Genomic DNA, 24,326 nt, shown 5'->3' with positions numbered 1-24,326 from the left:
ATCCCAGGCTACTATTTGGGCGCTATATAGCACCAGATCCCTAAAACCTCATCCTCCATCAGGAGAGAGGGAGGCAGGCTGTCAGAGGGAGAGAGACAATCCCAGCTATGTGCCTCCATGTGGGGATAGAGGAGCCCGGAGCACCCCCTACCCCCCCGCCCCGGCTCTCTCTCCAGACTAAGACTAGATCAGACAACAAGGCCTTATTGAGACCAGGTTTGTTGAAAGTGCGCATGTGTGTGTGTGTGTGTGTGTGTGTGTGTGTGTGTGTGTGCGTGCGTGCGCGTATGTCTGTTACCGTACTTGTGAGGACCTCACAAGAATAAATGGTACTTTGGTTTTATGAATGAAATGGGTTACGTTTTGTAATTGGATTTCTTTTCAGGTGGACGAAGCAGGATTAGGATTAGAATTTGGAGGATAGGTTTATTAAATACGTGCCAGTGTCATGCATAGAAAAAACTGCTGATCTTGTGAGCTTGTAGATCAGCTATTTTTTGTTACAAATATAAAAAAATGTTTAAGATTCATTTTCGTAAAAACGTCGCCCTAAAATGCTCACAAGTATAGTAATACTGTGTGTGTGTGTGTGTGTGTGTGTGTGATGGGGACGGGGGTCTTCTTACCTGCGTGTCGGTGGGCCGCGTGGCTGCGTTGCACTCTGTGTCGTCCATGACCGTGCCATAAGAGCCCACCACACACTTCACTGCACGCATCTGGTACCCTGGACCGCACGATGTAGTGCACTGGGTTCAGAGAGAGAGAGAGAGAGAGAGAGAGAGAGAGAGAGAGAGAGAGAGAGAGAGAGAGAGACAGAGAGAGAGAGAGAGAGACAGAGAGAGAGAGAGAGAGAGAAAGAGACAGAGAGTGTGTTGTGATGGTGGGATAAAAAAATAAGGAAAATGGTGTTAATTTACAGGAAAAAAATAACCCTCTAAATAAACTAAAGGTTAAAATAGTTAATAAATAATTTCTGCCCGACAGCGACAAAATGATCGTTTTGGAACTACCGTGATACTGATTTGAAGTCAGATGGCCCAGGCCTAATGAGTAAAGGGCCAAATGAGTAAACATACCATTGTAGATGTTTTACAGAACTCTGCCATCCACTTGACTTGGAGCAAATGTTATGAACTACATTTTCATAGTTATAGTGCTCAGTGTGAACGGCCTTCAACTCATGTCTTAACTCTTAAACTTTGTCATACGACCCTCCCCCCCCCGCTCTCACCACACACACACACACACACACACACACACACACACCCCCCACCCCACCCCACCCCACCCCACCGCCACCCCATCCCCACCACTAGTCTTCTGCCTCGCTGGCTTCAATGAAACGAGGTCAAACCTCGCGCGGCGGCAGCTTCAGCCTCCATTTGCCCACGCTTCATTAAAGCACTTCAAATATACATTAACGTGAGCCCGGCCCCTCTGATGGTATGTTGGGGGAGGGAGGGAGGGGGGGGGGGGGGGGGGAGGGTCTCACATTTTTGTGTCGAGGTAGGGTGTGTCTGGCACGCACGCACTCACAAATATGTGCAATTGCATTCTCAAATGTGCACGCATACAACTGTTGCCTTTATATCGCCGCTGATGGCCGATAATTATCGGCGGAATGTCGCAGTTAACTATGGAATCGTGCGTTTTTTGTCCGTCCAGTATATCACTCAAAATCCCCATACAAAAGCCCCCATATATTGTGCCCAGGTCCTGTGAAATCACTATGACATCATCAGGGATGATAGTAAATCAGTGATCAATGATCATGGTACACCCAAGACACTGCCCCCCCCAGATCTCCATATACGGAGCTGACCTGTTCTGACATTCCATATGTTGATCTAACCTCATCAAACCCTGTACACTCAAGACACACTCCATATATTGCCAGTGCACATGACCTCGGGCGAGGTCGCTTCTCGTCCTCAGGCGTCTTACTGGTAGTATAATTATATGCTGTACGCATTATGGTTGTCGGGCAGAAACCTTGTATCTCCATATAGATTTTTAAAATGTTTTCTTCGTAAGTTCGCGCTCGGTCGTGCAAGTGTGTCACGCAAAGGTAGCAAAAATAGCCAATCTTGTAACCAATGAAAAGTATTGAAGCAGCACCGTGTAAATTTCCTCTTCTACCCCGGAGTGCTGAGGTTATGCAGCTATCCAGACGGGGGAGGAGTTTGTGAACCGCGCCAGCGCTGGCATTGGTGCGCTGGATAGCTGTTTATCCCCTGCTTGCTCAGGGGATAAACTGAATGTTGACCATCAGGTCAGATCCTGTGTCTAGGTGAGACAATGTCTCAACGGAAGAGCAGGAAGACACAATACTAGATTGGACAAAATTACATTTCCTTCATGATAAAAGTTCATGAACTTTTATCGCTGTATAATTAAAAGTGTCTTAACTGGCTGTATCACAGTGTGGTACGGTAACACGACCGCTCAGGACTGCAACAGGTTGCAGAGGACCGTTAAAACAGCAGCTAAAATCATCGGCAGCACAGAATTACCCAGTCTCCATAACATCTACACCACTCGCTGTATGAAAAAAGCCCACAACATCATGGAAGACACCAGCCACCCCGCAAATACCCTGTTCAAACTACTCCCTTCCAAAAAACGCTACCAGAGCATCAAATCTCGTACCACCCGTCTCAGTAACAGTTTCTACCCCCAGGCAGTCTGGCTGCTGAACAGCTGACCTTGAACTGTATTGCACTGTTTTATCACTTCACTTGCACTTTTCTTTTCCTGTTTTTTTGTCTTTTTCTTGCACTATAGATGTTGTTTATGTCCTGTGTATGTAAGACTGAGAGTGCTCTGAGCAACAAAAAAAATCATTGTATTTATACTCTGTATCTATACACATGACAAATAAACCTGAACCTGAACCTGAACCTAAACAAAACCACATCCATTGGAACACAGTTTTATGTCAGGTGAAACCTGACATACAACAGACCCGTTTTTATCAGCGACCTAGTCATGATTGGCGGCACCTAAGCCAATGGGAGTCTGACCCCATACTCTGAAACGCCGCCTAAGCCAATGGGAGTCCGACCCCATACTCTGAAACACTGCCTAAGCCAAATTAGCCAATGGGAGTCTGACTCTGACCACTAGTGCTTCTAGTAGCGACCTAGTCATAGTGACGACCTAGTCCTGATTGGCTGCCCACAAGCAACAACCGTGAGGCTACTATAGTGCTTCCAGTAGCGACCTAGTCATGCTGCGCGGAGCGAGTGAAAAAGGGGGTGGGGGGAGATGTACAACAGAGACAGCGCTTGTTTCACCTGACAGTTATGACTCGTTATGATTATTATTATTATTATTTTGAAACGTTTACATTTTAGACATGGGCCTACACGGCTTTAACCAGACCTGCGACGCAGACGACACACATGCTACCGTATGTTGGACTACACAGGTTGCAGCATGCTTGTTTTGTTTGGCAGGACCGGCTATCTGTCTAAACAGGCAAGTTGAATATGGAGGACAATGCCAAATGTCGAGCTCAGCTTAATCTGTGTGTCCTCCTAGCATTGGTCTACAATGTGGGGAGAGTTTGGTGGAAGAAGTAACTGAACATTTCGTTGCTGTCGGGCAGAAACCTCTGAAGTCCTTATTATAACTTTTTTTTGTGTGTTTTTTCCGGCATCAAAAGTAGCAGATCCACAAGCTTGAAATGTGGCGCGAAGCCACTTTTTCCGTTTTTGGGTTTGAATCCTGAAGCGTAACAGTTTTGGACAAGGTTTCCACCCGACAGAGGCGATTTATAAACGTATCAACTCTGTCCTATCCAACCTGACCTAACCTGCCATCCCAATGGCTATCATCAATCACAGATGAGTAGAAGAGTCATACAATCAGGAATGCAAGCACAAATTTAACGTACAGTACAATACAGTACGTCCTGATTGTACTGACTTGTATTGGGCATGTCATGATACAAATGACGCAATGCCTACGTGGTACTAGCCTCGCGTGGCAATACTAATATCACTGCGCGGATATTAGTCTCGTCCCTATCAGTATTCTTTTTCCCCTGCAATGTCCTCCCGCCCCATTTTAGTATACTGGGCCCTGGTTGGTTATAGCCTGGTTCCAGACGAATATGTTTGGCTCGAGTTGTCACCACTTCGGCCTTGAAGTCCTCCCACAATTGAAAGGGGCCAGACTTGATCTGCCTGGGGCAATATGCATGGAAAAGGCAGATGAAGCCTGGCTACGTGAGGCTAACGTGGTACACAGCCCAAACATAGGGACTGTATACAGTAGGCCTATAATTTTAATATCAAGGACTACATAAGCTGTTACAGTTTTTACTGTTGTTGCTGCTATTATTGCTTTTGCTTAATATATCTCCCTCTCTGTCTCTCCTCTCTTGGTCTCTCTTCTTCCCCCTACACGGTCGAGGCAGATGGCCACCCACCCTAGAGCCTGGGTCTGCCAGGAGTGATTTAATTCCACTATAATTCATTTCACTTTAAATTCTTACGTACAAGTGACTACCGGTATTCTAATAACTAACTACGTAATTTCTAATGTACGATTTAGACAATTCAATTCAACATATACAATGATTATGAAAAGGGGGCGTCCGATGCCCAGTGAAAGTCAATTTTGTAGACTATGACTGTTCCAAATGGAATAGCCATTTTCTGCCGAATATTTTCTGCGGCCGAATATTCGGTGCATCACTAAAGATATAGTATTATTATTATTACTACTACTTTACCGATACTGGTGTTAGCATGGGAACAATGTAGTGATGATATGACTCACCTGTCCCCAGGGTCCGACCTGCCACGAGGCACACTCCTGCTGCAGGCACGTCTGCACCGACTCAGGCTTGGACGAGTCGCAGAAGCGGTCGTCCAGGCGGTCCTCTCCAAACTGACACCACGTCTGCCGGTGTTTGTAGCCCTTCCCACACGTCACCAGACACTGCGCAAAGAAGGCAAGAGGCACACACGCTTTTAACATGCATGGGAGCTTGAAAACTGTAGCAGTAAGTGGCAGCACTGGTTCCCAAACACTGGGTCGACGTGGGGCCCATTTATGGGTCGCGACTAAATATTCCTTTTTTTGTTCATTGTTCCATTTTTGAAAAATTCTACATTTTCATGAATTAAAAACTAATTCAAACTATTTTTTTCAAAAATAATTTAATTAATAATAATTTAATATACTTGTGGTATGTGCACATGTGGTACGTGCCTTAACCGCTCGGCTATTGCGTCACCCAATATAATAATATTACAAATTTTGCCGGTGGGAATTGTGCTGCCAATGAAAAAAAGGGGGGAAAAAGCAGAGCAATAGTGTTTGTTTATATTATGTGAGTACAGTGCATGTGCAAACTGCAAAATCCGGGACTGTACAAATGGACCAAATCTCTACACTCTCTGGAGTTTCAATTGACACTTGGGTTTTTTGCGAGCGTATACAGTACAGTGTGGGGTGTTTGTGTTTAGGAGCACTGCATGGGAGACGAGAAGTATTTCTGGAATGCAGCCCAAAGCCTAGCAAGCTGCTTGTGTCCAGGTCGTGTAAACCGTGCAGCAGTTAAGTCCTGTAAAACACTGGTTTCCCCCAGTAAGATGTTGCACTGGAGGGCACAAACTAACTAAAGCATACAGTATATATAATCAACACTCACATCTGACCCAGAATCACTGCACCGCCTGAAACCTGTTTACATTGTGGAAAAGGCATACAATGAGTGTATGCAGCTACGTAAACACCAGCAGCAGGTCTCCATCACAAGAAACCTCCTATCTCCATTATTTTTAACGTTTTGTCTTTTTTCCCGCCTAAATTAACGCCCTATATTTGATCATTCTACAGCGCCACACATGAAAGCATCAGAAGTACTTTATAGATTTTTTTTGTACAAATTAGTTCACATACTAAAGGATGACTATAATATACACAATTGTATAGACTCTGCTGTCAAGCTTCACTCGGGTGCAGTACTTAGTTTAGACAGTTTTTGGTTTAGACTAGTCATTGGTTAGACCAGTCATTAGTCCTACAACTACAACCTATCTCAAACCCTCACCATAAAGGCTTAAACCTAACCTCCCACGGGGCAGCACACTTAAACCTAACCTTAACCCATGTCTAACCAATGACTAGTCTAAACTAAGTATGCACCCCGATCCATCATCTAGCCTCCCAGAGGGACAGAGAAAACAACTGCTGGAATGTCTTCCCTTATGTCGGTCTAGTCATCCTATGCAGGACTACCTTCCCTCATGCTACATAACATTCAAACTTCCTTATCGTCTCGGGTGGAAACCTCATACAGTATGTCCAAAACTGTTGTAGGATTCAAATTTAAAAAAAGCAAAAGTTGCAGATTGACAAGCTTTTTGCGAATCTGCTACTTTTTTATGTGACGCTACTGTAGTATATGTACAGGGGAAACAGAAAAAGTTTGAATATGGAGATTATTTTTACCTTTCCTTGTTGCATGACATGGCCTATTGATTTTGAACAGCACCTTAACTGATTGACTGCCATTAATGTATTTTGACGCAATCCAACGCACAGACCACCATGTATTTTCACATATATTGGCGTTTTCAGTGTTTACAATAGAGGGCGCTCTTCCGCAACATGTGAGGCAACACAGAACCTCTGAAGATTACACCCGGAAATAATGCATCTATGTAGGTAGTGCGCTTCTTGCCTTTCCTGGCTTTGCCCTGGGTTGGCTCCCATTCTGTCAGTTTGCTTGGCTCTAGTTACGGGTGCCTGACACGGTGCCCTGCCAGCCTCATCCTTCTCTCTCTGTGACTTGGTCTGCGACCCGTGGTAGGTCCCCATAGAGAAGACCATATTTCTGATGTGGTCCGGTCCATGTGACACCATGTGTAATGCCATTCATAGCATTCTTGTGTAGACTCCATCCAGGGCCCTTTCCTGTTGTGCTGCGAGGGTTGTGCCCCTCTCGTCTCAGGCACCATTACAACAAAAATGTGGACCCCACTGCTTTACTCAAACTGTGATGTGACATTAAAAGATGATTCTGATTGTGAACTGAACTGACCTCAGACCAGTCCCCGGTCTTCCATTGTGGACAGACGAACTCGTTGCAGGGTTGGACGGTCAGCTTGTCCCTTTGGCTGCACTTGCTCTCGTCTCCCTCGCCAGCCCCGCACACTGCCCCTCGACGGCGGGTACCCCCGCCGCAACTCTTTGAGCACTGCAACGCAAATATGTATATGTTGAGACACACATACGTTACATGATATTGTCACTGTCAGGCAAAAACATTGTGTCTCCATTTCAACGTTTTTATATACATATTTTAATATAAATGAATGCCCTGCTTTTAGGGCTGTGTTGATCATGTCAGTATCAGCCGGTCACGTGCGGGAGTCCGTCCCCGTTACAATGCGCCACACCTACCATCAGCTCCCAGTACTTACCGCACGACTTGCCGCAACAAAGTCATGCTACTCATACGCTGAGTTGGCAGTGCCCAGGATCGTACCCATGACCTTATGGTCTACCGACTGATCTACTCAGATTATGCGCTATACTCCTGACCTGGGAGGCAGCAAAGTGCACTACTGAGAAAATATGGCCCCAACAGCGATAATACAAGTTTTAAGTCCAGCCCAAGACGAAAATAGCAAGACTGTGTGACGTGGGCACACACCATTTTAGGAGACGGGAAGCAGGTTGGAGTCTATTCGTTCTAATGGGAGAATGAACATGAACACAACTTCTGAACCATTCTTTAGCCTAAATATTGGACCCAATCATCACAAGCCACACAATATTTCCAAGATTTTCGTAGTTCGTACTAAAATGGCTTTCTTTAGCGAGACAAATCAGGAGTAAATCTACTTTGTCTCCTACAGTATATCAGTGCGCACTGTGCGAACGTTCACATTCACAATCATTCACAACACTTTCACAAAATAAATGCCTTTCTATATAAAGAAGTTTGATTGACTGTCACAATGCCAAAACGTTTTGCAGCAGCAGGCTGTAATAATAAAGAATCTGTCGGGAGAGAAGCAAACCACGGCTACTTAGGAGACCATTTGTAAGGTTTGTGTACCATTTAGCCTCTAGTAGCTCTATCTTAATATATTAAAAATCTTTGGTCCAGCTCACCTCTGTCCAGGAGGAGTACTCCCATCCCTCGGGCCGGTTGCAGTCTCCATGGCACGCCTCCTTGTCGTCGGGTTTGTGCAGGTTGGCACAGTAGCGTTCGTCCACCTTCTGGGTCTTGCCTTCCGTGCGGCTGATCTTGGCACAGTATATCTCCAGTGTGCGGTAACCCTCACCACACTGGGTCGAGCATTCACTCTTCCGGGCCACATGCCACCTGGGGGGGGGGGGGTCAAAGGTCAGGTAGGAGTCAGGATAAGGCTAAAAAGCGGTAGTTATCAAACAAACTTATTTTCTTTTGGCTTGAGACCCAAAAGAAACAAAATATTGAACAGATTCTGGACCCAAAAATGGGTCCCGACCCACGGTTTGGGAAACACCTCATTAGGCCATGGATGGACTCCTATAACTGAAGAGTGAAACCTCTGAGTTCAAGGGTCCATTTGGTTCCTTAACCCAATCCGTGCTATCCTCGAGATCTCTCATGGAAAGGTATTAATGAATTTAACGTCACCTGGGCCAATGTGGGCCATCCACGAGAAACACGAGATTTGATTAACCCGGGAACCCCTTTTGGTGATTTAAGCATTATGTTATACTTTAGCTGTTGAAAAATAGCAGATCTACAAACTCACAGCACGTAGATCTGCTATTTTTGAAAAATCGTGAAAATGTGGCACAAATCTTTGAATATATATTCTTTCAGAGCAAACGTTTTCTTTTGCTTCTGGTGGGAGGTCGCTGGAACAACATATTTTCAGATGGGGGTCGGCGGCCGATTACATATAATTCTGGGGGTCCCTGACATGAAATAGTTCGAGAACGTTTGGGACTTAGAAGAAATGTTTACTCTTTTTTTTTGCCTCGGTTAGCTTCCACGGCTAGCATCCATAGGCCTCTCATTGTGGAAACAGAATACATGATAATCCGTGGTACGGGGCTATTAGTCTTATTTATGCTCAGAATGGCATAAAATGCCATGTCTATAGCCAATTAAAACATTAATCCAAGCCGTGATGGAAATAACATGGAAGGATCATAAAGAAAGACCTGGAAGGAGGATAGTGTGGCAGGACACGCAGACAGAGAGACTGACTGATAGATACTGTCACTGGGAGACATCAAATTGCTCTTTTGAGTCACAGGCTAAAACTGTTTGGGGAACCACTGCGGCAGATGTCCAACCCACCTGAGTCTATAAAGTTCGAAACATTGTCGTTTAACTCAATGAAGTAATTCTTTACCAAAAGAATGGCCCTACCTCCTTCCATAACAACCCACCTGAGTTCACATTCCGTGTTGCACGGTTCGTTGATGGAAGGCGGCCTGGCCGCGCCGTGACACCGCTGATCTGACACCACCACCCGGTCCCACTCCCTGCTGCACAGGATCTTACGCTTGCGCTCCCCTGTGAAGGACACAAGAAAAACAGGGTGAGGCAAGGCAACAAACACACTCTCACTCCCCAAAATGCATATCGGGACTTCCGCACTCCAGGAATGCGGAAGTACTGCATTCCTGGAGTCTGCAAAAAGACAAAGTTAAAAACGACGGAGGTACGCCATCAAAAGCGGATTTGAGCCACGAGAGGCACCGACGATCTGCTTCAGCCAACTCCGTTTGAGTTAAGGCGATGTAGAGCTTGTAGGTCTGCTATTTTTGTCCAAAGTTCCTCTGCTCTTATAGGGATGGTTAATGTTAAAAAATAGATCCTATCACACAAAGATTTGGGATTTGGAAGCCCCCCTGTAATAACTCTGAGGAACACCCCTACTGGTCCCGGAGCCCCTGTTGAAGACCCCTCCTGCCCTGCAGTTAAGGCGAGAGAGTACAGTAAGTTCCTAGAAACGGATTCTTGTCTCTAGTCTGTACCGCACGTTCTCCAGTTTTACAGCCCCAGCGCCAGGAGAGCATAGCAGGGCTTCGGCGCTTGGCAAGAGAGCCGTCATAAATCAGGCCAGTGCGGAGGTGTTGAGGCCCTTTAACAGCTTAGTTGTTTAACCCGATCTGCCGCAAACCTATGAGAAAACCTTTGGGTCCCTTTTAAGTGTCCTGGTGCTGAATGAAGAAAAAAAACTTTTTCGGTTTCTTTAACACATGAGAGGTTTTCGAGTGTACCTGTAACACACGCACGAGCGCACGCCGCGCACACACACACACACACACACACACACACAGACACACACACACACACACACACACACACACACACACACGCGAGAGTGACGAGAAGAACGTCCTCAGTGACACTGAAAAGGGGCACAAGCGGGTGGCACAGCTGTATACACAGTTTTGTGGACGGTTCCAAAACCGATGGTGGTCTGACCTGACGTAGACCTGTCAGGTCAATCTGCAGATTTTGTTCCCATGTCTCCTCTGTGAAAACTCTCTCCCTTCTCATCTTCTTCGCCCCTCATTGGTCATTCCTCATTCGCCACCTCCATGCTATAGGGTTCTCAACCGTCCCTTGAAATACTATTATTGTCCCTTATTTGGAAACTTATTGAACTGATAAGGAACAAACTTTATTCCTTGTTTTTTGTGGGGGAACCACAAGTTAAAACAGCTTATGCATAAACTATAATACAGCTTGTCATATAACATACAAAACAACTGTACATATCGTCTCTGTCGGGCGGAAACCTCTTTATGTCCAAAAGTGTTACTTTTTTTTCAAAAGTAGCTAAAGTAGCAGATCTACAAGGTCAAACAAATGTTGATGCTTTTGTGTGACGCTGTGTTATGATCAAGTAGGTAGTAATTTACCCCCAAAAAATACACAAAAAGTTAAGATATGGAGATGAGGTTTCTACCCGACAGCAATGACATACAGTGAGATATGATCTTTTTCTCTGCGTCCCTTATTTGAAATTCAGGTAGTGTTTCTGTTTCTGTGCCCCTCTCACCTTGGCAGAGGCGGCTGCACTCCTGCCATGGTCCATACACGTCCCAGATGAACTGCTGGGGCTTGTCCTCTATGGGGACGTTGAAGGAATATCTGACATCTGGGTTGTAGAGGTTCCCCACTGACAGCACCTGCAGCGTACAGAGGATGAAAAAGGGAACATTTGCATTATATATTACTGCATATTACCGTTTAAGATCATGAGCTGTCGTTTTTCCAGGGCAAAGATTCTGTTATGTTATGGCATGTGAAGTAAATTCAATCTGATTAGAGTAGAGTGGAACCTTTGCAGTCCATTCAACATTCTTTTGGTGATAATGTGATAATACACCACTTGTAACGTGACCTTGACCTGTGTTGTAATAGCTTTTCCGTTCCTGAAAAGATACAGCATACTGAGCAATCTTCATTCCTGTGCACCTACAGTATGGTAATAAAGTGTGAGTCATGACCGAAATAATATGATTGTGGCCGAAATGAGTTTTCTCCGACGGGTGGCTGGCTTATTATATATAGAACAGCTGATCCATCACTTGGAAAGAAGCCAGCCTAGGTGGTTCGGGCATCTATTAGTACGTATACCTACTGTATACTAGGGAGGCGTTCCACTGGGAGGAGACCCCTTGGCAGACCAAGGACCAGATGGGGGATTACGTCTCCACACTGGCCTGGGAACGCCTCCTGGGATCCCCCAGGAGGAAGTTGCTTATGTTGTTCTGGAAAGGGAAGACTAGAGCTGTTTGCTGGAACTATTACCCCTGCGACCTTGAACATGGACAGATGGTTGGTTGGTTTATAAAGATTATGAAAAATGAAGGAAGCATTTACCTGGACAATGATTTCCTCCTCAATGCGTTCGGTGCAGTTAATCCTCTCGACGACGTGGTCAGATCCGCTGTACTCAATGACAGCGTTGCCCACTTTGATTTCCCTTTTGAACATGCTGACCACAAACTCTCCATTGAGCAGGAACTCTCCACGACTTTTTGCAACAGCTAGCGCGGAAGGGAGGAAGAGAAAGAATATCAATCTTTCTGAAATAAAAGTCCATGGTGAAGCATGCATGTATTGAGATTCTCAGTCAACTGTTTGCAGTCATTTGGATTCCATAGAAGTCAGCAGTGTTGCGCATTGAAAATAGAATATCTACAACAGTGGCTATATATTGTAAATCAACACCCTACTTGATCATACACACAAAGCATCACACAACAGTAGCAGATCCACAAGATCATAATGTGGCACAAAGCAACACTTTTTGAGCCTGTAGATCTGCTACTTTTGCTAATTTTGATTGAATCCAAGAAGTAACAGTTTATGAGGTTTCCATCTGACAGAGACGATAAGGAGCCACATCGCTTAGGACTTTCTTTTCAAGATCACTCTTTCTACCTGACTGCACTCAAATATAACTTTGGTTTAAAAGACTGGGGAGCTGTTCTCACTCAAATATAACTCTGGTTTAAAGGACTGGGAGCTGTTCTCTCTCAAATATAGCTGGTTTAAAGGACTGGGGAGCTGTTCTCACTCAAATATAACTGGTTTAAAGGACTGGGGAGCTGTTCTCACTCAAAAATAACTGGTTTAAAGGACTGGGGAGCTGTTCTCACTCAAATATAGCTGGTTTAAAGGACTGGGGAGCTGTTCTCACTCAAATATAACTGGTTTAAAGGACTGGGGAGCTGTTCTCACTCAAATATAACTGGTTTAAAGGACTGGGGAGCTGTTCTCACATTATTGGTTTTATAGCGCCAATATATCGTCAATCTGCCATTTTGGGGCAGATTAATGGCCCATAGGAAGATTTTGGCATATTGCCCAACCTCAGATACCATATTCACAATCTCAACTCTCAATTCCAATACCAATCGATCAACTCCAAAGCAAAGCTAGGTAAAAATGGTATGTGGGTTTTGTTTTGGTGCGAGTAAAACAAGCGACCAGTCCATGAAAACAAGACCAAAAGAAGCGACCACTGTCACCACTTGACTTGAGCCCTATTACAAGGAGGAAAACAAGGCCAAAGTCGCTTATAATAAGCAGACCTGGCAACAATGGCAACGCAGTTGCAGACCACGCTGGGAAAGACCTAGCCGGCTGAGTGGTTTAACGGAAGTACCGGAAATCGCCCAAGGACGTTGCTGCTATACAAATCAGTTTACATTCCCTGTGAATGAAACAAGTGTTGTGATTGGTCGAAAAATAACGTATCTCGGGGAAATACATCTGACACTTCCGGCGCCTCAGACTACTAGCATGTGAAAAAACAATGTTCCATCTGCCGACTAGTTTGTACTGAACTAAATGCTAGTCCGTTGCATGTCTGTTGGGAGTTGGAAAGAGTCTCTTGTAAATATGGAAGCTCGTTCCACAGTTTGAGGCTCCCGCCCGGGTCTTCTAGCTTTGTTGGTGAGACCTCAAGAAGTGACTGGTGTTCAGTAGACTTGATCACACTACAACGTCCCACAAAAAGCATCAAAAAGTAGCAGATCTACAAGCTCAAAATCCGGGGTGAAGCTTGTAGATCTGCTATTTTTGAATTTGAATCCTGAGGCATACAATAAGCAAAGCTAAATCAGCCTAATTGGGACAAAAAAATAATAATAATCCTCCATTTCTGGAGCAGTCAGTCCCACACAGGAGCCCTCCTGCAGTGTCTGGCAGCCAGCCTGCCTGCTCATTCATAATGCGATTATGGAGCTAATTTCCTGCCTTTCCTTGTCATTTCACACATCACGCTAATGTGACCACAGGGACCAGTCGTCGTCCCCCCTCCCTCCCCCCCAAATAAATAAATAAATAGACGCCCCCCCCCCCCCACGTTTGGTCAGTCCCCACCCTCTGACACACACTCACGTCACGCAACACACATTTCCAAAACACCCCAGACACGGTGAACCGTGAGCTTGTATATCTGTTATTGTTGAATAGACAACGCAAAATCTCCCGCTTAAGGTTAACACAGAAGCATGACAAAATGACACACAAAAAACAAGTTGCAGTCACGCTGTGAACTCCTGGGTCTCAATTTAGAATCTGAGAGTGTAAATATCTACGCATAAGGGGACCATTTCTTAACACTCTCTCAATGTTAAATTAGCACTCTGACTTTGCAGTGTCAGTTTCTTTTGCAGAGCACGGGCACGGCACACACACCCCAAAAACACACCCACCCAGCTACCCCATTCATTTGCACTCGCACACGCACATGCATGCACGCGCGCACGCGCACACACACACACACACACACACACACACACACACACACACACACACACACACACACACACACACACACACCTATTGACCTCCTTGGAATGATACCCCAAGGGAAATCAAGCTCATTACCGTATTAAGATCATCATGGCTACTCCCATCGTAGCCTCGCATGACATTTAACACTAATAGCTGACACAGCAAAACAAAGCCCTGCGCACACACACACACGCAGACACACGTGCGCACACACACCGAGCCAAAAAGTCATGCATTGTAAGCATGACACACCCAACACCCATACAAACAGAAAACCCTTTGACCTGACTGGAATGGTTGTACCTAGAGGCCTCTCTCATTAGAGTGTGTTAGCGTGTATGTCAACTCCCTCGCTTTTCATCCTGCTTGGCATCCTCCTGGTAGCTGCCAGCTGTCTGTCTGTCTGTCTGCTAGAGCAGTGGTTCCCAAAGTGGGGTCCGGGAGGGAGTTCCAGGGGGTCCCCAGCTAAATGATAGTTTGGAACCAAATGGACCCTTATGGGTCTGTAACTATAACCATAACTATAACCATAACGGATCCATTTGGTTCCATTTGTACACTCTCAGAGTTAAATTAACATTTATTTTACAATATAAATTGGGGGTCCCGGAGATAGAAATGCCATTAAATGGGGGTCCGTAGATAAGAGGTTTCTGCCCCACAACTACGAAATGTGTTCAGATGGCAGAGTCTACCTGGCAGAGACAACATTGTTATTGTCGCTGTCGGGCAGAAATCTCTTATCTTAAAAGTATAAAAAATTTATCTGCAAGCGTCAAGTTTCTGCAAGTTGTTTTGAGCTTGCAGATCTGCCATTTTTTTACTTGAATCCTGAAAAGCAACAGGTTTGGACATATGAGGTTTCCACCCGACAGGGTCGTTTGTTTTGGCTGGACCACTTGAACCCCAGCAAAAAAAAATTAAGGTTTCATGGAAATAAAAACAATACATAAAAAAGTGACCGTTTGCAACAACACCTTTTAAAGTCCATCCAAAAAGGTGAAGTTATAAGGTGAAACGGTTTGCTTGGCCGGGCCACGGAGTCTCTTACCGAGGTAGTTGTCATCCTCCGGTTTCCCTGAGTAGCTGTGCTGACGCACATCTATGTTAGTAGCACCACTGGGTATTCGCACCACTTCATTATAGCCTGCAAAACGACATACATTCATGGATTGTTGTTAAGTTGCTTTTGTTATTTTGATTGAGTGATATTTTTCCCCATGCAGTTCTCCAAGGAACAGCAATGTCCGTGTTCACCTATCTGTGTGCCTATGTATGTGTTGGTTAATGAGCACCAGTATATGACTATGAGTACCAGTAGGGGCGCTGTTGTGCCAGAAACAGAGAGAGGGATAGTGCTGCACTGTTGCCTGCTAATGAGAGAGAGAGAGAGAGAGAGAGAGAGAGAGAGAGAGAGGTGTGGGGGGGGGGGGGGAGTTGCACCACTCAGTTCACACAGGTGTGATTTCTTTTTTTTTTAAATGAGTGGTAATTGCTATGCTATGGAGCAGTGCTTCTTCAACTGGTCCACAGATGATTATAGCTTAATGTGCAACATTGTTTTCTCACTCAACAGTAAACAAACCAACATGCAGTATAAGTGTATACAGGCTATCTGCACATTTCTAAAGTGACAATTTAATTTAAGGACTTTTAAGGCCTTTTTAATATCAAATTGACCAAATAGTCGCATCACAAAGGAATCACGATAACGCACACACACACCCTCTGCTGTAACAGAAGCTCACCATAGTGCACGGTGTTGAAGGTGCCCTGCACCGTCTTACAGGAAGAGTTGTCGCCTCCACACACGCCACACTTGTCCCTCCTGGCTTTAGAGTTTAGCACATGGTCACAGCCCGCTTGCTGTGGGGTGGGGGTTGGGGGGTAGTGGATGAACAAGGAAAGGAATAAATGACAAGTGGAAGAAGTAGGGAGAACCCCTAATTGCTCCCAATGTGCAGGTTGGTGCCTTGCATGGTTTCCTCTGCCATCGGTGTATGAATGCGTGTGTGAATGGGTGAATGTAATGCAGCTAAAAGCACCATTTACCATTTAAATGTGCCAGGGTATCTGCACATTTCTAAAGTGACAATTAAATACCTATAAAATTAAGGAAATAAATGTACTAATAAGAACATTACTATGTCAAAAGTAACAGTACATGTTAATATTATTTTACCGCTCTGGTTAGGGGGAAAAAAAGGGTGTCCACACGTCTATTCTTATAGAAATACAGATTTATACAGGTTTTACAGAATTGATTTGCAATAAGTGCAACAGCAACGATTGTTTATTGACAAACCCCTGCTGCAGCTGGCACTAAGCCAGCCTATGTGTTTATTAATTTCCTATGAAATGTTGTTCTTGGAAAAGAGGGTGGAAAAAAAAGAAAGAGAAAAAGAAAACTCATCAAACCCAATGACCCTCGGAAATAGTTACACAAGAGATTATTGAGTTATACCCATATCTCTGACACACATCTGAAATGAATTCAGACCTCACAAAACCACCCTTGAAATGCCATCCAAGCTGTTCCATGTGTAATTGGCTGTAGTGCAGAACATTGAGGATGAAGAGATGTGGATCTTTATGAGGAGGTGTTTATGAAGTAACTAGGCCAGCTGTACGTATGCATGTACGTACGTACATACAACGTACGCTGCCATGAATCAGTTTTGGGTTTTATTTAGATAAACACACATATCTGTCAGGTGGAAACATCCAGTGGTGGAAAAAGTAAAAGTATCAATACTGCAACTACAAGTAAAAGTCCGGTAATCAAAATTTACTTGAGTAAAAGTATTGGCATCAAAATCTACTTAAAAGTACCAAAAGTAAAAGTAGTCTCATCATGTAGAATGTCCCATTTCACAGGTTAACATTATGTGCAAAACTTAGCAGATCTACAAGCTCACAACACGACCGTCTATTAACAAATGGCCAAGGTATCGACAAGCTTGCAGTTCTGCTACCATTGATGCTTTTGTGTGACGCAGTATTGTGATCAAGTAGGCGTGTTCATTTACGAAGAAAGAAAAAACCCTAGAAGATAAGAGATTTCTGTCCGACAGCAACAATATGATACATATACAGTTATGGCAGCATGCCGTTCTGGCCATGGGCATACTGTACTGTTGCTCGTGTTACTTGTGTGGCTGGCTAATATTATTATTTGATAATAATGCGGTAGGTATCTCTGGGGTTGATAGTGCGGCTGCGTCATGCTCACCCTACACAGGCCTTGGACACAGATGTCGTTGGTGTCAGGTCCGCACGGCGTGCCATCGATGACCCTGTCCCTGAGCTGATAGTAGGCCGTGCTGCCGGCCACCCTGCAGAATAGCTTGCACCTGTCTTTCATCAGGACTGACGAGACAGACAGACAGACAGACGGACACACAGACAGAATTCATTGATAGCCATCGATGCCACCACACCAGCTCAGTGGCCTTGTGGTTAGCGTGTCTGCGGAGGTTGGGGTTCGATCCCCATATGTCATACCAAAAGACAATGCAAAATGGGACCCAATGCCTCCCTGCTTGGCACTCAGCATCAAGGGGTAAGTCCCTGTGACATACTAGCGTCAGGTCCAGTGGGTGTACTTGTACCATCAAGCCGCTTCACACTACAGAAACAGGAGATGGCTCGGCAAGGCTTATACTTATTATCAATGCCACAGTTCAATGCCAGGATTATTGACTCCCAGCTCAACTTGAAGTCCTAAAGAAATTGTCCAAATGAGACTTGACATTGTGTTCGCCGTTCATTCTCAAAGATTAACCACTTAAGAACTATGACACGGCCCGGAGGAGGGGCGCTAGGGCAGTGGTTCTATAACTATGACACGGCCCGGAGGAGGGGCGCTAGGGCAGTGGTTCTATAACTATGACACGGCCCGGAGGAGGGGCGCTAGGGCAGTGGTTCTATAACTATGACACGGCCCGGAGGAGGGGCGCTAGGGCAGTGGTTCTATAACTGTGACACGGCCCGAAGGAGGGGCGCTAGGGCAGTGGTTCTATAACTATGACACGGCCCGGAGGAGGGGCGCTAGGGCAGTGGTTCTATAACTGTGACACGGCCCGGAGGAGGGGCGCTAGGGCAGTGGTTCTATAACTATGACACAGCCCGGAGGAGGGGCGCTAGGGCAGTGGTTCTATAACTATGACACGGCCCGGAGGAGGGGCGCTAGGGCAGTGGTTCTATAACTATGACACGGCCCGGAGGAGGGGCGCTAGGGCAGTGGTTCTATAACTATGACACGGCCCGGAGGAGGGGCGCTAGGGCAGTGGTTCTATAACTGTGACACGGCCCGGAGGAGGGGCGCTAGGGCAGTGGTTCTATAACTATGACACGGCCCGAAGGAGGGGCGCTAGGGCAGTGGTTCTAGAACTATGACACGGGGAGAACATGCAAACTCCACACAGAAAGGCCCTTTCGACTATAGTGGTTATTAATACCACGCTGTAGGGGTCTGAGACGAGGGACAGGAAGGGGAAGAAGAGGGGGGGGGGGGGGTTGGTCCTCACTTCCGCTATACTTGGGCACCCAGCGCACGTCCGGAGGTAGACCGTTGATGTTGAACTGCTTGCCGTCGAAGCCGGTGCACTGCTCCTCCCGGAAGTCCTTCTTCATCCTGGAGCACGGCTCCGAGTTGCAGGAGCGGAACTTCATCCTTCGCCCCACACAGTACTTCCCTCCGTTCTTGGGCCTGGGGGGGGGGGGGGGGGGTCGATCAATGCACTGATCTGATCATGTGTTGATTGACTCAATCAATCAATCAATCAATCATACACACTAAGTGTGTTAACAGTACAGTTAGAGCAGTCAAAAGTTATGCTAAAAATCTATCTATCTATCTAAATCGGAATATATTGAAACTATATTGAAACTATAGAACTACAGGATGCCAAGTAAACAAATTAACCTGGCATCTGACTAAATAGCATGCATAATATAAGCCAGTGGTTCTCAAAGAGTTCCTTTTCAGATGGGGGCGGTCCTTGGCCAAATACAAATCAATTTGGGGGTGCTTGGCACTCAAAAGGTTGGAGAACCACTGACTAAGCATCATCCATCCCACGATCCATCCATTCATTCATCTGGCCATCCCAGTACTTCTGCCTGGCTCTTTATCCCACAGATCTACACGCTTCCTCCCCCCACTGACCGTCCTAGCCAGGATATCAAAGGCATCATGACCCAATGTTTACCCACAAATCACCCCTGTTAGATCTTTTTTTTTCCGTCGTCAGAAAGCTTTGCTAAACGCTAGCTATGGAAGGAATGCTACCTTGATCTATGGTACATTGACTAAAAGGCAGGCAGGGCAGAGAGACAAACGGAGACAAGGTCCAGGAGATATGCGCAACTACAAAGGGAGAAAAGAGAAGGCTCCACGCATGCTTACACGGGTCGGTTGCACTCGCGCGCCGCCATCTTGATGCCGCCGCCGCACGTCCGCGAGCAGGTGCCAAACGGACTCCACACACCCCACGCCCCCTCCACGGGCAGGGCGTCATGTTCCCTGGCGATGCACGCGCCGTGCTTGCAGTGCTGCAGTGGACAGGAGCAGAGAGAGACAGAGAAACGTTAATCTGTGCTGCAGTGGACAGGAGCAGAGAGAGACAGAGAAACGTTCATCAGTGCTGCAGTGGACAGGAGCAGAGAGAGACAGAGAAACGTTCATCAGTGCTGCAGTGGACAGGAGCAGAGACAGAGAAACGTTCATCAGCAGTGACGAGGGGAGCAGGTGATTGGCAGAAAAAGAGTTGAAAGTAACAAAGGGAGAGGGAAAGACAAAGCACACGCTTTCGAGGTATTGAGGGTGTAAGTGGATAATTGTCTAGTATGAAGCTTTCTATGAAATAAAAATACATCCTCTCCAACCGCTGCAATAAAGAAGGAGATGGAGAAAGAAAGAAGAGGAAGGAAGTGGATGAAGACCCAAGCGAGCAACATGAAAAGCTTCTGGCGGCTACATCTATCTGTTCACATGTCTCACACTCTGCTTTGATGTTAATCTGGGAGAAATTATACAGGCCAAGCAAATGGAAAGAGAGAGAGAGAGAAAAGAAAAGGGAACAAAATCTGTCTGGCCAGAGGAGAAGGAACGGAGAAGAATGTATGCACATGGTCAATAAATACATTCTTGGGTCTGTTTGTCAGAGTGGGTAATAAGAGGATCCAACTGTTACAACCCAACACTACTCTGAGGGTGGTACAGTATCCTCGTAGAATGAATAGAATGGGATCAGACACTGGCGTAAACCGCCCTTAGTTTGAGGCGTGTGAGTGTGCACATGCGTGCGTGCGTGTGTCTGAGGACCCCTAGAGCTTGAGATTCTACAGAGGTTTAAAGTCACATCAGGCTTGCGATATAAGACCTAATTAAAAGGCTAGACTATAAGCCCAGTCACCAAGCAGCAAATCCCCACCATTCAAAAGCTTGTCTCCCCACCTCCCTCCCCAAGTCCATTACGGCCCTATAATAACCTAGTTTGTATACATACGAGGCCTCCAAAGCAAAACAAATTCCTTCCCCAAGCGTTGACACGGATGTGGACACAATCGTCATGCCACTTCATGTTTAATTAGTGTAGCTTACGTTAGTGTCATTATGATGGATTTTTTGGAGGCCAGAGACAGGAAGGTTTTTCCTGAACACTTTTTTAAGAAAATGCCGGCTGTGAGTGATCCTTTTGTGATTACGAGTAACAAAAAAAAAACTGTCTGTGAGATCACACAAATCAGACAGACAGAAGCATCTAGGATCTTGAAGACCAGACACATTGAGAGATGAGATACTCTCTCCTCCACTCTGAGCCTTCCCATGCTACTGAAGTGGGCGGAGGTAAGATGGGGCTTCCATTTTTAGAATTAACCTCACAAGATCCAAAACTCTTTAAAACTGAGCTCCTTGCCATCCTTCGGTCAGTTCAAAGGAATGCTCCAGAACATTTTTCACTGTGATTGCTCCTGCTTCAATTGATTTATTTTACTGATGGTTGTTCTGTATAAAGTTCCTTTGTAATTTATCCTGATTTATAATGTTGTGTTGTATTGTTTTTTGACTGTATTTTGTGTATTGTAACCTCGGCTACGTTGAAAATGAGGGCTTGCCGAGTATAAATAAAGGTGATGATGATGATGAAGATTATTTTTTTAGGAGGTCTGCAGCTTTGTCTTCAGTGACTTGGCGATGCCCTTGTACCATGAGGTACCGAGCCCCAACCAAGAAGGGTTTTGGGGAGGTTGATGTCAAGCCAAACAGCTTCAATGTCCTTGTTGTCCATATCGGACCGAACGTTGAAGCCAATACCTGCTCTCTGACTGACACAGACAGACTGCACCTCCACTGCCATCTCTATCCTATCTGATGATTTATGGTGTAGTTCTCCATTTCTATCTCGGTGTCCTTGATGGCATCATCGAGCCTAGTTTCAGAAAAGGATTATGATGCCCACCCTGCTGTTGTCAAACATGTCCCTACTAATTTGGTCGATGCCTTTAATATGACAGGACTACTACATAAATATTAAAAATAAAATGCCACTAGACGCCGACCGGTTTTGACAGACAATGTCTTTCTCAGGGTGCGGCTATACCCACTCCCTGCAGGAAGACATTGTTTGTCGGAACCGGTCGGCGAACGGTTTCAGACACAGGACCAGGATTGTTTTTCTATTGTATGTTTATACAGGGACCTTGTTTGAGATGACACCAGCTTTTTGTTGTGGAAAAAGTCCAGGAGAATCATAGTAGCTGGTAGGTGTGCATGGCCAACAAGAGTATAACTCTATGTAGCTAAATACAACAGAGACCAGAGTATAACTCTATGTAGCTAAATACAACAGAGACCAGAGTATAACTCTTTGTAGCTAAATACAACAGAGAGCAGACGAAAGCTCAAGTGAACGTGAGTGTGGTGATGTTCCTTTTACAGGTAGCACTCACCCCTGATGACAGTTCCAGTTTGTGCGGGCGCCCGCTGCATTTTTAAGATTTTGTGTTTACCAAACTCCATAGCAGAGCGGTTTTAATCGCCGGTAGCGACCTTTTTTCAGAACGTAATCCTGTAACGTAACGGAACACCTTTTTAAAGTAATGTTACTCAACCCCTTCAAGGACCACTCTCACTTTGAGAGCCACTGTTCTAAAAAGCTTTAACATAACAACTGTGTTCCAATCCATTTGCTGTCTCTGCCGTCTCCTGTGTGTCTGTCGTGTTCCTACACAACAGCCTGTCATTTGTCTCCTGCGTGGCGTCGGAGGTTTGAAGGTATACTTGCCTTTCCAGGGGAGCAGTCAGTGCCGTCCGCCCAGGGCATGTGCTGGGTCCTGCAGCCCCTCTGGGCGCCCTCCGGACTGGTGCACCACAGTCTGCGACACTGGGTCTGGAGAGCGCACACGCACACGCGCGCACACACACACACACGCGCACACGCACACACACACACACACACACAGGTTTGCATTACTATACTTGTATATGACACCGACATTTTAGGACAACAATTTTATCAATGCATTCTTAGAACTGTAAACCCAAACAATAGCAGATCTACAAGCTCACGTGTAGATTTGCTATTTCTCGGTGCATGACACTGGCACCGTACGCAACAATGTAAATAATCATGTGCCACGACTCACTCAAAATTCCAACCCCTAATAAACCTAACCTCTAAATGTCTAATCCCAGAATCTTTACCTAATTGTAAATCTAATCCTTTTAAATCTATCTAAAAAATAAATAAATCCATAAATAAAAATAAAAGAACCATAAAAGAACCGTTCGTCTTTTGTGAGGACCCCCCCCCCCCTCTCCCTCCAAAGAGACCACACAAAAACAAAACAAAGACAGAGTTCTGTCACTAGTACTAGCAACCATATCCACCGTTTCCACTGGGATGCAGGTTGAGTAGAGAAAAGGCCAGGGATACTAATTCCACAGCAGACGTGCTCTCAACTATATAATGATTTTTGACAGATGTAACTTCCAACTACAGTCATCATCAAACATTGTTGCCCTGAAGGTGACTCCATAGGTATGTATTATGTTACTGGCCTTTACGTCATCATGTCTCTCGGCTAGTCGGTCACAAGGTCATGATTCACTGTTTTTTGGGACCGCTAGCCCCTCTTCAGACATGACGTAATTTGTCAGCCAAGTCTATGGACGTTTAATGTTTGTCTTATTCATGCGCCCCAAACATCTGTCAAGTCTATGGGTAAAAAAACAGGCCAACTACACCTCCTGAATGCTATATAGAGTCTGGTACAACACCTCTCGAAATATGAGGCAGGGAGCTGTCATCTGTTCGTCATTTTCGTTTACAAAAAATATATTTTAAAATATCTTTACCTTTTATTTTATTTAATTTTTTCATTTCCATTTCTGCTCAGCAGCAAGCTATTTATGCTTTGATGATTTTGATTTATATTATGATACATTTGCGTGACTGTAAAGACGCTTTATCGCCTAAAGCATCCATTGCTACAGATTGGAAGCATTTGATAATATTGTGGGAGGCAACAGCGACACTAGTGTGTGGGTGACTCCACGCTTGTGCACACCCACTTGAGAAACAGCAGTAGCAATACAAGAAGAGCATTAACACAAACACACAGAGAGAGAGAGAGAGAGAGAGAGAGAGAGAGAGAGAGAGAGAGAGAGAGAGAGAGAGAGAGAGAGAGAGCGCGCGCATGGGACAGCTTAAGATATTCACTCACCATATAAGGGCACACCTGTGTCCCTGTCCCGAATATCAATTCACACTGTTTATTGACATTGTATATCCGCCCGGGCAGCTGCTCTGGGAGACTGTACGGCCTAGAAAGGGGCTCGTCGAGTAAGCACTCGCCATATCCTGTGCTATTAAGAAATAAAAATAAAATGACTTCAAAGAAAAAAGAGGGGAGAAAACAAGAAACACAAAACAGACAGAAAACACACTCAGTACAGCTGGAGAGGTTTATTCTCTGCACATACACAGAACAGAACCCCTACTGCAGCAGTGGTTCTCACACT

General features: G+C 45.4%; 1 protein-coding gene across 2 annotated transcripts in view; it reads right to left on the bottom strand.

Annotated features, from left to right (window-relative positions):
• Positions 1–24,326, bottom strand: part of adamts9 (ADAM metallopeptidase with thrombospondin type 1 motif, 9) — an 81,483-nt gene that overhangs the window by 41,598 nt on the left and 15,559 nt on the right. For both annotated transcript variants that reach the window (XM_080782404.1, XM_080782405.1), the window contains exons 10-23: positions 24,029–24,170; positions 22,588–22,692; positions 19,707–19,852; positions 18,826–19,007; positions 17,529–17,665; positions 16,045–16,162; positions 15,348–15,443; positions 11,870–12,036; positions 11,043–11,172; positions 9,418–9,544; positions 8,140–8,353; positions 7,061–7,216; positions 4,789–4,950; positions 627–746 (exon numbers count right to left, since the gene is read on the bottom strand). In XM_080782404.1, coding sequence (XP_080638530.1) covers positions 627–746; positions 4,789–4,950; positions 7,061–7,216; positions 8,140–8,353; positions 9,418–9,544; positions 11,043–11,172; positions 11,870–12,036; positions 15,348–15,443; positions 16,045–16,162; positions 17,529–17,665; positions 18,826–19,007; positions 19,707–19,852; positions 22,588–22,692; positions 24,029–24,170 — 2,002 coding nt within the window. The remainder of the gene's footprint in view (positions 1–626; positions 747–4,788; positions 4,951–7,060; positions 7,217–8,139; positions 8,354–9,417; positions 9,545–11,042; positions 11,173–11,869; positions 12,037–15,347; positions 15,444–16,044; positions 16,163–17,528; positions 17,666–18,825; positions 19,008–19,706; positions 19,853–22,587; positions 22,693–24,028; positions 24,171–24,326) is intronic.

Source organism: Protomyctophum bolini, assembly GCF_963924005.1.
Source record: "Protomyctophum bolini genome assembly, chromosome: 2".
In the NCBI taxonomy this organism is placed as follows: domain Eukaryota; kingdom Metazoa; phylum Chordata; class Actinopteri; order Myctophiformes; family Myctophidae; genus Protomyctophum; species Protomyctophum bolini.
Note: the sequence above shows the minus strand (reverse complement) of the source record. Positions and strands in the feature narration are given on the sequence as shown.